Source organism: Hippopotamus amphibius, chromosome 11, assembly GCF_030028045.1.
Source record: "Hippopotamus amphibius kiboko isolate mHipAmp2 chromosome 11, mHipAmp2.hap2, whole genome shotgun sequence".
In the NCBI taxonomy this organism is placed as follows: Eukaryota; Metazoa; Chordata; class Mammalia; order Artiodactyla; family Hippopotamidae; genus Hippopotamus; species Hippopotamus amphibius.
The window spans coordinates 104,574,691-104,586,986 of NC_080196.1; the positions used below are offsets into that span (position 1 = coordinate 104,574,691).

At 35.7% G+C, this 12,296-nt stretch overlaps 1 protein-coding gene across 2 annotated transcripts in view; it reads left to right on the plus strand.

The window, feature by feature from the left end:
* CDH7 (cadherin 7) overlaps nt 1–12,296 on the plus strand; it is a 123,388-nt gene that overhangs the window by 98,698 nt on the left and 12,394 nt on the right. The window contains exons 8-11 of one of the 2 annotated variants that reach the window (XM_057699083.1): nt 3,343–3,479; nt 4,717–4,838; nt 5,501–5,618; nt 7,959–8,615. In XM_057699083.1, the coding sequence (XP_057555066.1) occupies nt 3,343–3,479; nt 4,717–4,838; nt 5,501–5,618; nt 7,959–8,434 (853 nt within the window). In that variant the 3' untranslated portion in view covers nt 8,435–8,615. Of the gene's footprint in view, nt 1–3,342; nt 3,480–4,716; nt 4,839–5,500; nt 5,619–7,958; nt 8,616–12,296 lie in introns of those variants that run through there. The other variant, XM_057699082.1, reaches the window with a different exon arrangement.

The following is a 12,296-nucleotide window of genomic DNA, read 5'->3' on the forward strand; positions in this document are numbered from 1 at the left end:
TCAACAACCAAGTGACTGGTGGTATCATTTGCTCAGGTGGAAATGCGTAAGGGAGGAGGAGATTTGGGAGGTGGTAGGAAACAGAATATCAGTCTGGGTATGTTACATTTCAGTTCACATTGTGTATTTAAGTGGTTCTACTAAGTAAGTAATTCTATTAAGTCAGTCTGGTTGGCCAAGGAGATTTTATATAAATGTAGGGGTCCTCAAAAATATAGCAGTGAGTTAAGCTATAGGACTGCATAAATTGCAAGGAAAAGTGTTTTTACAAAGAAGAGAAGGGGATCCATGGAAAGGTTTTGGGGGAGTGCAAGTAATTAAAAATCATGAAGGGGAGGGTAAACCAGCTGAGGTGACTGAAAGGGGCACACAGTGAGGTAGGAGAAAAGCAGGGAATATGCGGTATTAATAAAAGCAAAAGGAGAATGTGCTTTGAGGAGTTGTCAGTGGTCAGTTGTGATAAATTTGGATGAGATAGAAAGTAAGAACAGAACAGAAAAGTGAACAATATGGAGGCCAATGATGAACTTGAAACATGGAGAAATTTTTTAAAACAGAAAACACTTTTTGATTCAAATAAAGCTTTATAGATAGAAAAGGATCCAAATCCAAGGAACAAGTGTTGAGGTCAGCAGATGGGATGCACAGCTTAAGTAGAATGGTTTGATTTTGATTTGAATAAAGACACTTAGCTACAATGAAAGGATGGTAAGTAGAGGGTGTGAGGAAACTCAGTTAAGATTTTTCTTCTCATAGGTCGTGTAGCATAGATCCTGGAGGTGAGGGTGAGTACATTTTGTACTGCCTTTGCCATTTTCAAGCTATTTAATTTTCTCTTCCCTTTCAAACTCTCAACTCTTTTGTAGAATGCATCACCATACTTTACTTAAAATCTTTCACGTTGCTATCAACCACCACATAGTAATCACACCGATTTGTTGAGGATTTTAATACTCAGACTATGTTATTTCTCCCCACCATCACTTTTGGCCTCTCACTTTTTTGGTCATCTTGACTTTAGTGATCTGTTTCTCTGCCCCAGTTTTGTCATAGATTCTTATGAACATACCCTTGGCTTGTTAACTCTCGTAGATATGCTACTGTTGAAAATCGACTTCAAGCATCTCACTCTCTGCTACCTCCCACTCCAGCAATTGTGCATCCTGATAAAGTCCTACCACTGATTGGTGCTACCAGATTCTTCTCAGTGTCAGTCTGCCTTTCCTTATTTCCTCATTTCTCTCTTACAAACTCAGAGACTATGGGCCTTCATTGTCATAACTCATGTGTTATGCCCTTATCCTCCTAACTCTCCTCTCCTCTCATTGTCCATGACTGGTTAAACCCAACCCTCTCCTTTTTATGCATCTGCAAACACACAGATGAGAACGAAGACAGACAAAAACGGGATGACTGGATTTACATTAAGTCAATGAACATAAATCACAAAGGGGCAATCCACGATGCTTAGCTATTCCATTATACTCTCCCTAGTATATGTAGATTTATACTAGTATATTTTTGTCTCTTCTAGAAAAAGGAATTCTCTCTCCCTCTCTTCAAACCACCTTTTCCTGTCTTAGTTGACAACCTTGTCTCCTATGCCATCAAAAGTAACTTCCTAATATTCTCAACACCCAGATACCTGTTGCTGCACAAAGACAATAATATTTGTTTGTGGTCAATTTTTTTTATAACACTTTCTGATGTCTCCTCTTCCGTTTTCGTTTCTTGCATCTTGTTATGTAGTGGACTAGTAGTAGACGGTTTTATTTGATAATAGTGGAACTACTGTGGAAACATTACATACTTTCTGAGGTTCGGTGTGTGTTTATTTGCTCATTTGTTTAATCTGTTTTTAAGTGAGAGTGCTTATTTCACCCAACTAGAAAGACAAGGGCATTTGAAGATAGTCATTCATGAGGGAAGGGTGAATTTTGTATATGAATCAAAAAATAGCGTAATTGAATAAGAATACAAGTAGAGTGGTAGTTTTTCACTAATATTTGGATAGCAGACATTTTGAGAAAGGGTTTTTACACACCAAAATGTTTATGTAATGTGAGGTGTTCTACTTTTAAAAAAAAATTTATTTAAAAAATGCATTATACTTGATTTACAATATTGTGTTAGTTTCAGGTGTACAGCAAAGTGATTCAGTTATACATGTACATGCATCGATTACTTTTCAGATTCTTTTCCCATATAGGTTATTACAGAATATTGAGTAGAGTTCCCAGTGTTATACAGTAGGTCCTTGTTGGTTATCTATCGTATATATAGTAATGTGTGTATGTTCATCCCAAACTACTAATTTATCCCTCGCCCCACCTTTCCCCTTTGGTAACCATAAGTTTGTTTTCAAAGTCTATGAGTCTGCTGCTGTTTTGTAAATAAGTTCATTTGTATCAAAAAAGATTCCACACATAAGTGATATATGATATTTGTCTTTTTCTGTCTGACTGACTTCACTTAGTATGATAATCTGTAGGTCCATCCATGTTGTTACAAATGGTATTATTTCATTCTTTTTAATGGCTGAGTAATATTTTGTTGTATCTGTGTACCACATCATCTTTATCCATTCCTCTGTCAATGGACATTTAGGCTGGTTCCATGTCTTAGCTATTGTAAATAGTACTGCTATGAACATTGAGGTGCATGTGTCTGTTCGAATTATGGTTTTCTCCAGATATATGCCCAGGAGTGGGACTGTTGGACCATATGATAGTTCTATATTTAGTTTTTTAAGGAAACTCCATACTGGTTTTTAAGGAAGTCCATAATGGTTGTACCAATTTACATTCCCACCAGCAGTGTAGGAGGGTTCCCTTTTCTCCACACTGAGGGGGTTCTACTTTGAAACATGTCTGTGGAACCCTGGTTAAGGCCCCTGAGTGAGCAATATAAAAACCAAACGATTAAGGTCAAGCTGGTGTTATTAAAACAAAAGATGTTACTAAGTATACGTGAATGGGTCAGATGTCTACATGTTTTATTTTAGAGGGACCGCTAATTGTGACCAGGGCTACTAAATCTGTTGTGAATGTTTTTTAGGAGCCACAATTTGGAGTTTATGATGACATTCAAATCCACTGCGACGACAGTTATACTATTGTCTTTACTTTGTGCTGTTGGACAGAAAAGCAGAGATTACTGACAGGCAGGTTATGAATCAACTAGAACATTGGTGACGTTTTAAACTAGGCATATTTTATGTTAATATGACGGATTGTGGAGTCAGCAGAATTTGGTGATTGGCTGTGCAATTGATGAAATAAATTTAGCAAATTATAATCAAACATAAATATTGAAGTGTTTTTTTTTTAAATATTCAATTAGGTATTCAATTGACAGAAACACAGACTTGGAGAGATACTTCAATATTGATGCCAACAGTGGAGTTATTACAACTGCCAAATCTCTGGATCGAGAGACAAATGCTGTTCATAATATCACAGTCCTTGCAATGGAGAGCCGTAAGTTGTAAGGTTTAACATGAAATTAGGGTGGAGGACGTTGAGAGTGGATAATGGGTTGCCATGAGTTTATAATTTCAACCTGAATTTTACTAGGTGCTTGTCTGAATTCACCAAAATTTTGAAATTCCCAAATTTCAAGCTGTGAAATATATTTATATTATCTAACTTTATTTGCTAATATTTACAAAGTTAGTGAAAAGAGGTTATGGTAAAAGAATGGGCCCGAGTTACCCTTAGAGGGCTTCTGCTTGTTTTGTGGTCATACTTTGTGTGCATTTATACTGACATGGGATTGGTACAGTAGCTTAAAAAAATAGTAAATAAATTGATCTGTAATCAAGATACCCAGATTTCTACATTCTCATATTAAACTAATTTTGGTCACTGATAAGGAAAACATTGAGAGAACAATGTGTAATTATATTGCATGCATGTTATATACATATATTCATATAAAAATTAGCTCTAGCATCAAAGAATACTGAAATTTCTGGCTTGTCACTCTGTGTGTGTATGACACTTGGATCAGAATTTCTGTTGCTCCCTTTAAAGTCTATAATGCTGTGGTTCTATATTTTATTCAAGACTTAGTCATTTTCCTTATTAGATTCTACTTTAGAGAGGTTGATTCTAATTGTTTTAAATATGAGTTTCCCGAGTGAGGTGGTGTTGGAGTAATAGCTTTACTCTAAGCACAAGCTGACCTCGGAGATACCGTGGATTTGGTTCCAGGCACCACAGTAAGGTGAATGTCACAATGAAGGAGGCACATAGATGTTTTGGTTTCTCAGTGCAAATGGAAGTTGTATTTATGCTATACTGTAATTGGTTAAGTATGCAATCAATAGCATTACCTCTAAAAAAACAATGTTTACACTTTAATTAAAAAATACTTTATTGCCAAAAAAATGCTAACTGTTACCTGAGCCTTCAAGTTGTTACCTGAGCCTTCAAGTTATAGTAGGAACATTAGGAACTTGAAAGATTGCTGATCACAGATCACCATAACACACATAATGATAATAAAGTTTGAAATATTACGAGAATTACCAAAATGTGACACAGAGACATGAAATGAGCAAGTGCTGTTGGAGAAATGGGACCAATTGACTTGTGTGATGAAGGGCTGCCACAAAGCTTCAATCTGTAAAACAATATCTGCAAAGTGCATTCAAGCAAAGTGCAATAGAAGGAGGTGTGCCTGTAAATGATGAAACGTTTTCCTCTTTATTAGAGAATCCATCTCAAGTAGGAAGAGGCTATGTGGCCATCACGATACTTGACATCAATGACAACGCCCCTGAATTTGCCATGGAATATGAGACCACCGTTTGTGAAAATGCCCAGCCAGGCCAGGTGAGAGGCTTCAGAATACCATGCTCCTCGTTCGTAATTTCTTTAAAAATGCCTAGTGGCGGTTGCCTTTGAAATCCTGCCAGCTTTAAGATAAAATATAATCAGCATGTTTCAGCAAAACTAACACTTTGATGTGTAGCATAAACTAATATGAAAGGAACTTTCAAGTTCTGGTTTAATTGGGACGAGGAAAGTTCCTCTGGAAGAAAAGGTAAACACTGTAAAAGCCGTGGTAAGTGGTTAAGGGCTCAGGCGTTTTTAAGGAGCATGTTAAGCTCGATTGGGTCGCTTCCCACCTTACACAGCGGGGCTTAAGTACCTTGAAGTTCTAAGAATTAAGTGTAGTGCAGTCTCCTTGTGGTTTGGTCTACTCATCCACATCGTCAGGGTCTTGCCAGGTTTACTGATATGGTCTAATCGGTGGGTACAGCTTATTTCTGAAGGTCACAAAAGTAAATTCAAATATGAATTTTGAAAAGGACACGATTTGATTTTCAGAGCCCTTTTTGGATTGGGTTCATATTAGTACAGCTGACCCTTCCCCTCTGCAGCTTTTTCAGGAGAATGGTATTTCTCATCGGTATAAAGTTGCTCTGTCCTGCCTCAGAAAACACAGCAGAGCACACCAACATACTTTCATGCTCTACATTCTCTCTTCCTAGGTTATCCAGAAAATCAGTGCTGTCGATAAAGACGAGCCATCCAATGGACACCAGTTTTATTTCAGCTTAACAACTGATGCAACAAACAACCACAACTTTTCACTGAAAGATAACAAAGGTAAGGTATAATTTTTGTTGCCAGAGGAGGCAACAGGTAGAAGCTCTCTAAGCAAGAAAGCCTTTTCTTACTCAGGAATGCTGATTATGGATTTTTTTTTTTCATACCAGCAAGGACATTAATTAAAGGGCAGTGAGCCCCTCAAGTAATTTTTATCTATGGATTTGCTGTCATGAAGAAGAAACTGCTACTTAAATCATTTTAGGCCTAAATCCAAAGAGGGGAGAAGACAGATCCATTTCTCTCTTTTCTTCTAGACATTTGCTTCCTTATTTGTATACCAAACTCTTTATCCAGAGAATCTAATCAGTTGAGAGCTAGCTAAATGCCTTAATAAGGATTATATTACTTAGGTATACCTTTTTTTTGGTCCTCTTTTTTAATATTTATTTGGCTGCTCCAGGTCTTAGTGGAGGCATGCGGAATCTAGTTTCCTGACCAGGGATGGAACCCGGGCCCTCTGCATTGGGAACGCAGAGTCTTAACTGCTGGACCACCAGGGAAGTTCCTACCTAGGCATAACTTGAGACATTAGGAAAATAATTGGACTTAACACATTTCAACCTAAATCAACTTTGACTTAATATTATCAATGCCAACATCAGTTATTTTATTTTGAACATAAAAGTCCATGCAAATAACAAATATACTCTTTATGCAAAAAAGTGTAAAATTAAAAGAGCAAAGAATTCCCTGTCATCCCAAATCACATTTTTCTGCTTCAAACATAAACGCTCTTAATGTCATTATAGAAATATTTTTATAAATACCTATAGGTAGATTCTGGTTTTGCTCAATTATGTAAACATATATATATATACTTATATAGACAATTATGAAAACTTCCAAAGGAAGCATGAGAACTTGCTATCTATTGTCTAATTTCGAATACTCTTTCTCTCGCTCTCCCTCCGTATAAACAGAGAAAGGAGTATACCCCAACAGTATAGAAAATGTAATTCTTCCAGTGTGAATGTGTGAATCAGGTTTCAGAAAAACAAAATCTAGAAATAAATGTGTTAGTCAAACCCGATTTTAGTTATCTAAAAAGACTTGCTTTCAGAAGATGGACTTTATAAGCGCTTTTGCCTGAAGCCACCATCTATTTTAGTGGAGAAAATTCAACTTTGGCCTCAAAAATTCAATCTGAAAATAATTCGTGTTTCTGATCCCTCTCTCTGCGTAATGAGGATACTATCTATTGCCCCCGGTAACATGAAAGGAAGCACATTCTCTATGTGGGGAATCCCAAACTCTCAGACTTAATCATAGTTGGAAAGGACAATTCTCAGCACTTGTATTCATCCAGCACAAATGCAGAGAGGGGAATTCATGACTTTCCCAAGAAGGGTCTGAACATCTCCCCTATGTGTCTTCATCCAGTACCATGATGATTGTGGGACAACACAGGCACTAAAATGGCTTGATTTTCAGGGCATTCACACAGCCACACAATTGAAAGATTTCCCCAAAGGCAAGCCCAGAGCTCCCTCGCCTGTGGGAATCTTGGAGGAAAACATAAGGAATGGGAAGAATGAATGTCAATTCATATGTTGGCTTCCATTTTAGGAAGCACATAAAGAACTAGGGGACCTTTATGATCTCTTTCCGGAACATAGGGTTCCTGAACATAGGAACATTACTAAAAATTTAAAAATCACATAAATCAATGTGTTGTGTGTGTGTTATTTGATGTCAGGCACGTTAGATTACAAATCAGCAACTTTGGAAAACTTGTGTGTATCAAAAATCTTAAAAATGTATGACATCTGATTGGTTGGGATGCAAAGACTAGGAGTGTGTGTTTGTACAGAAAGACTCAAAACAATATCCTTTAGTAACTCCATGTGTAGTTTTTTAATGAACACTGCTGAATTCATACATTTTAAAATAAAATATTTGTTTACTTAAAAACCTGCTAGCTGGAATCTGAAAACCAAATACTTTTCTTCCTGCCACATCTGTAATTCCAGTCTCCTGTGTGCTTGCTGTTCTCATGATGAGGCAAAAAATATTTAATTTTTATTATCCCCTGTAAGGGTACGGTTTGAAATTTCCAGTTTGTAAAAATTACATATAGGATACGCTTTTACTAAGTTGCAAGTAATGTAATAAATGATGTATAAACATTTTCCTAATCAGTTTTACTTTATAACTGTTTCTTTGGTTAGAACCACATAGCATGAGATAAATGTATTGAAATGAATTCACATGAACCGATATTTGAAGATATGGCTCTCTGTCAAAAGAAGCTAAGGAGAGTGACTTCAATCAGCTAAAGTCTGGTGGAATAGAACATCAGAAATGCTGTGTTCTGTACATATGCTTTCTTTACCCTAGACAACACAGCCTCAGTTCTCACAAGAAGAAATGGCTTCCGGAGACAAGAGCAGTCTGTTTATTATCTGCCAATCTTCATCGTGGACAGTGGATCACCTTCACTCAGCAGCACCAACACCCTTACCATCCGCGTCTGTGACTGTGATGCAGACGGAGTAGCCCAGACCTGCAACGCCGAGGCCTATGTCCTGCCTGCCGGCCTCAGCACAGGAGCCCTCATCGCAATACTGGCCTGTGTCCTGACGTTACTGGGTAGGTACTGTTTGCAATGCTTGCACTGTAAGAGCAGTCAAAACCACCGTAGGTCAGAACTTCTCTCTTCTCTACTCTTTTTCATACCTTTTGAGAACATATGCAGATATTCTAATCCATGGTATTTGGCTCACAGATCAATCCATGATCATCGGCCACACTCGCCAGTAGTGTATTTAAAATATAACTCAGGAAAATTATCAATTTTTTTTAAACAACAGTGAAGATAAATGGCTTCTGTTTAAAATTGAATTTTTTCAAGATTTTTAAAACATTTACCGTATACCCCAGCTGTTTGCTTTAGAATACAGGGAGCTATATTAGACTAGAGAGAATATTTTTATGCTTATTTTAGAAATGATGACCTTCGGTGGACTCTGTAATATTTAATTCCTTAAGACATGAACATTCTTTATATTAGTCTTTATTCTTGCCTGTGTGTTTGAAATACATCATAATGGAAAAAAAAAGGCCAATGAATATGGGGGCTTAAAAAAAAAAATGACGGCTTTATATCCTACCTCTTTTCAGGAAAGATTTAAAGTGGATTTTGTAATTATTTGCAAATCTTAAAATATTGCAATTTCAGCAGTACAAAATTTCCCAAGAAGAATTTACATACTTAATTGTACTTTTCCATGATTACTTTATTATGTGGTTAAGTTAGATTTATAACTCATATTAGAATTGTAGTTTTATAAGAGATTATGCAGCAGCCTTTTAAAACTTGGAAGGCATCCAACATGGGCACTGGGTAATGGGTTTATTCCTTTACAATATGTGAAGGCAAAGTGTAACTTCCTACAGCAAGGACAATAAGCATTTAATATTGCATCTGAGCCTGTACTCTGTGTTTTCTTGGGGTTTAATATAATTTGTAAATTCATTTATATTTTTGTAAAAGCAGCATTTAGCAAAGGGAGTCATAATTGTATAATGTTGAAAAGCAAGATTTATGGAATTAGGTAAAAACCTAGCTTTTATGACTGCCTCCAACACGTACTAGCTCTTTGCCAGGGGAACATGGAGAAGCTAGCCTTAGAAGAATTCATCTCAAAGGGGAAAATAATAGAACTAGACTTATAAGGTTGTTGTGAAAATTAAATAATTCATGTACCAACCATCTAGTGAACATTCAATAAATTTTAAGTGTTATTGATGAAGCAAGTTCTCAACCTATTAACCAAACTAAGACCTACTTACTAATACACTGTGTAAATGATCTCATAAAAAATGGAAGTTATTATCTTCTATAACTTCAGCTTGCCAAATACATATGGAAGGGAATAAACTATGTTTTTTTTTCCACATAGCTTCACACAGATGGCCAAAACTTTTAGAAGTTCATTAGAAATGGCAAATAATTCCCCATTAAAATCTGATTAAAACGTAAGGGACTGAGTTTAGAACGTAAGGGACTGAGTTTTGAAAAAAGATGGAGCCATTGCAAACTGCTTATTATTTCTCTAATTTCTCTACCAGATTCTAAAAAACATATTAATAAGAGGTAAGTTGTGTATTTATTTTATAGTAGCTGGATAACCTCGATGAGAATATGAAGATTTTCCTTTGTGTTTTTTTTTTTTAATTTTATTGGAGTATATTTGATTTACAATGTTGTGTTAGTTTGAGGTGTACTGCAAAATGGATCAGTTATATATTTGTCAGTTATTTATAATATATAACATTATATTATATAGTATATATACTTACATATTAAAAATATATGTATAAATCTCCATTCTTTTTCAGATTCTTTTCCCATATAGGTTATTACAGAATATTGAGTAGAGTTCCCTGTGCTATACAGTAGGTCCTTGTTATCTATTTTATACATAGTAGTATATATTGTATCTGTTAATCCCAAACTCCTGATTTATCCCTTCCTCAGACATTTCCCCTTTGGTAACCATAAGTTTGAAATCAAGAGATCTGTGAGTCTGTTTCCATTTGGTAAATAAGGTCATTTGTACCATTTTTTAAATTAGATTCCACATATGAGTGATATCATATGATATTTGTCTTACTCTGTCTGACTTACTTCACTTAGTATGATAACTCTCTAAGTCCATCCATGTGTTGCAAATGACATTATTTCATTCTTTTTAATGGCTGAGTAATATTTCATTGTATATGTGTACCTCATCTTCTTTATCCATTCCTGTGTTGATGGACCTTTAAGTTGCTTCCATGCCTTGGCTATTGTATATAGTGCTGCAATGAACATTGAGGTGCATGTATCTTTTCGATTATGATCTTCTCTAGATATATGCCCAGGAGTGGGGTTGCTGGCTCATATGGTAGTTCTCTATTTAGTTTTTCTAAGGTACTTCCACACTGTTCTCCATAGTGGTTCTACCAATTTACATTCCCACTAACAATGTTGGAGGGTTCGCTTTTCTCCAAATCCTCTCCAGCATTTATTGTTTGCAGATTTGATGATGGCCATTCTGACTGGTGTGAGGTTAATAACTCATTGTAGTTTTGATTTTTCATTTCTCTAATAATAATGTTGCACATCTTTTCATGTGCTTTTTGGCCATCTGTCTGGAGAAATGTCTATTTAGATCTGTCCATTTTTTGATAGCTGCATGAGCTGTTTAGAGATTAATCCCTTGTTGGTTGCTTCATTTGCAAATATTTTCTTCCATTCTGTTGGTTGTCTTTTTGTTTTGTTTATAGTTTCCTTTGCTGTGCAAAAGCTTTTCAGTTTAATTAGGTCCCATTTGTTTATTTTTGTTTTAATTTCCATACTGTAGGATGTGGATCAAAAAAATCTTCAGTTTATGTCAGAGAGTGTTTTGCCTATGTTTTCCTCTAAGAGTTTTATAGTATTCAGCCTTCCTTTTAGGTCTTTAGTCCATTTTGAGTTTTTGTGTATGGTATTAAAGTGTTCCAATTTCATTTTTTTACATGTAGTTGTCCAGTTTTCCCAGCACCCCTTATTGAAGAGACTGTCCTATCTCCATTGTATATTCTTGCCTCATTTGTTGTGGATTGACTGTAGGTGCCTCAGTTTATTTCAGGGTTTTCTATCCTGTTCCATTGATTTATATTTCTGTTTTTGTTCCAGTACCATACTGTTTTGATGACTATAGCTTTATAGTATAGTGTGAAGTTAGGAAACCTGATACCCCTAGCTACATTTTTATTTCTCAGGATTACTTTGGCTATTTGGGGTTTGTTGTATCACCATGCAAATTGTAAAATTTTTGTTCTAGTTCTGTGAAAAATGCCATTGGTAATTTGATAGGGATTGCATTGAATCTGTAGATTGCCTTGGGTAGTATAATCATTTTGACCATATTGATTCTTCCAATCCAAGAACATATTGTATCTTTCCATCTGTTTGTGTCATGTTCAGTTTCTTTCATCAGCATCTTAAAGTTTTCAGAGTTTAAGTCTTTTGACTCCTTAGATTTATTCCTTGGCATGTTATTCTTTTTGATTCAATGGTAAATGGGATTATTTCCTTAATTTCTGATCTTTTGTTGTTAGTGTATAGGAATGCAAAAGATTTCTGTGTATTAATTTTGTATCCTGCAACTTTACCAAATTCATTGATGAGCTCTAGTGGTTTTCTGGTAGCATCTTTAGGATTTTCTATGGTGACAGTTCTTTTCCAATTTGGATTCCTTTTGTTTCCTTTTCTTCTTTGATTGCTGTGGCTAGAACTTCCAAAACTGTTGAATAAAAGTGGCAAGAGTGGACATCCTTGTCTGATATTAGAGAATTGTGTTGAGGTATGTTTTCTCTATGCCCACTTTCTGGAGTTTTTTTCATAAATAGGTGAATTTTGTCAGAAGCTTTTTCTGCATCTATTGAGATGATCCTATGGTTTTTATTCAGTTTGTTGATGTGATGTATCATACTGATTCATTTCCAGATATTGAAAAATCCTTTCATCCCTGGGATAAATCCCACTTGATCACAGTGTATTATCCTTTTAATGTATTGTTGGATGTGGACTAATATTTTGTTAAGGGTTTTTGCATCTATGTTCATCAGTGATATTGTCCTATAATTTTCCCTTTTTTGTGGTATCTTTGTCTGGTTTTGGTGGCAGGGTGATTATGATGGTGGCTT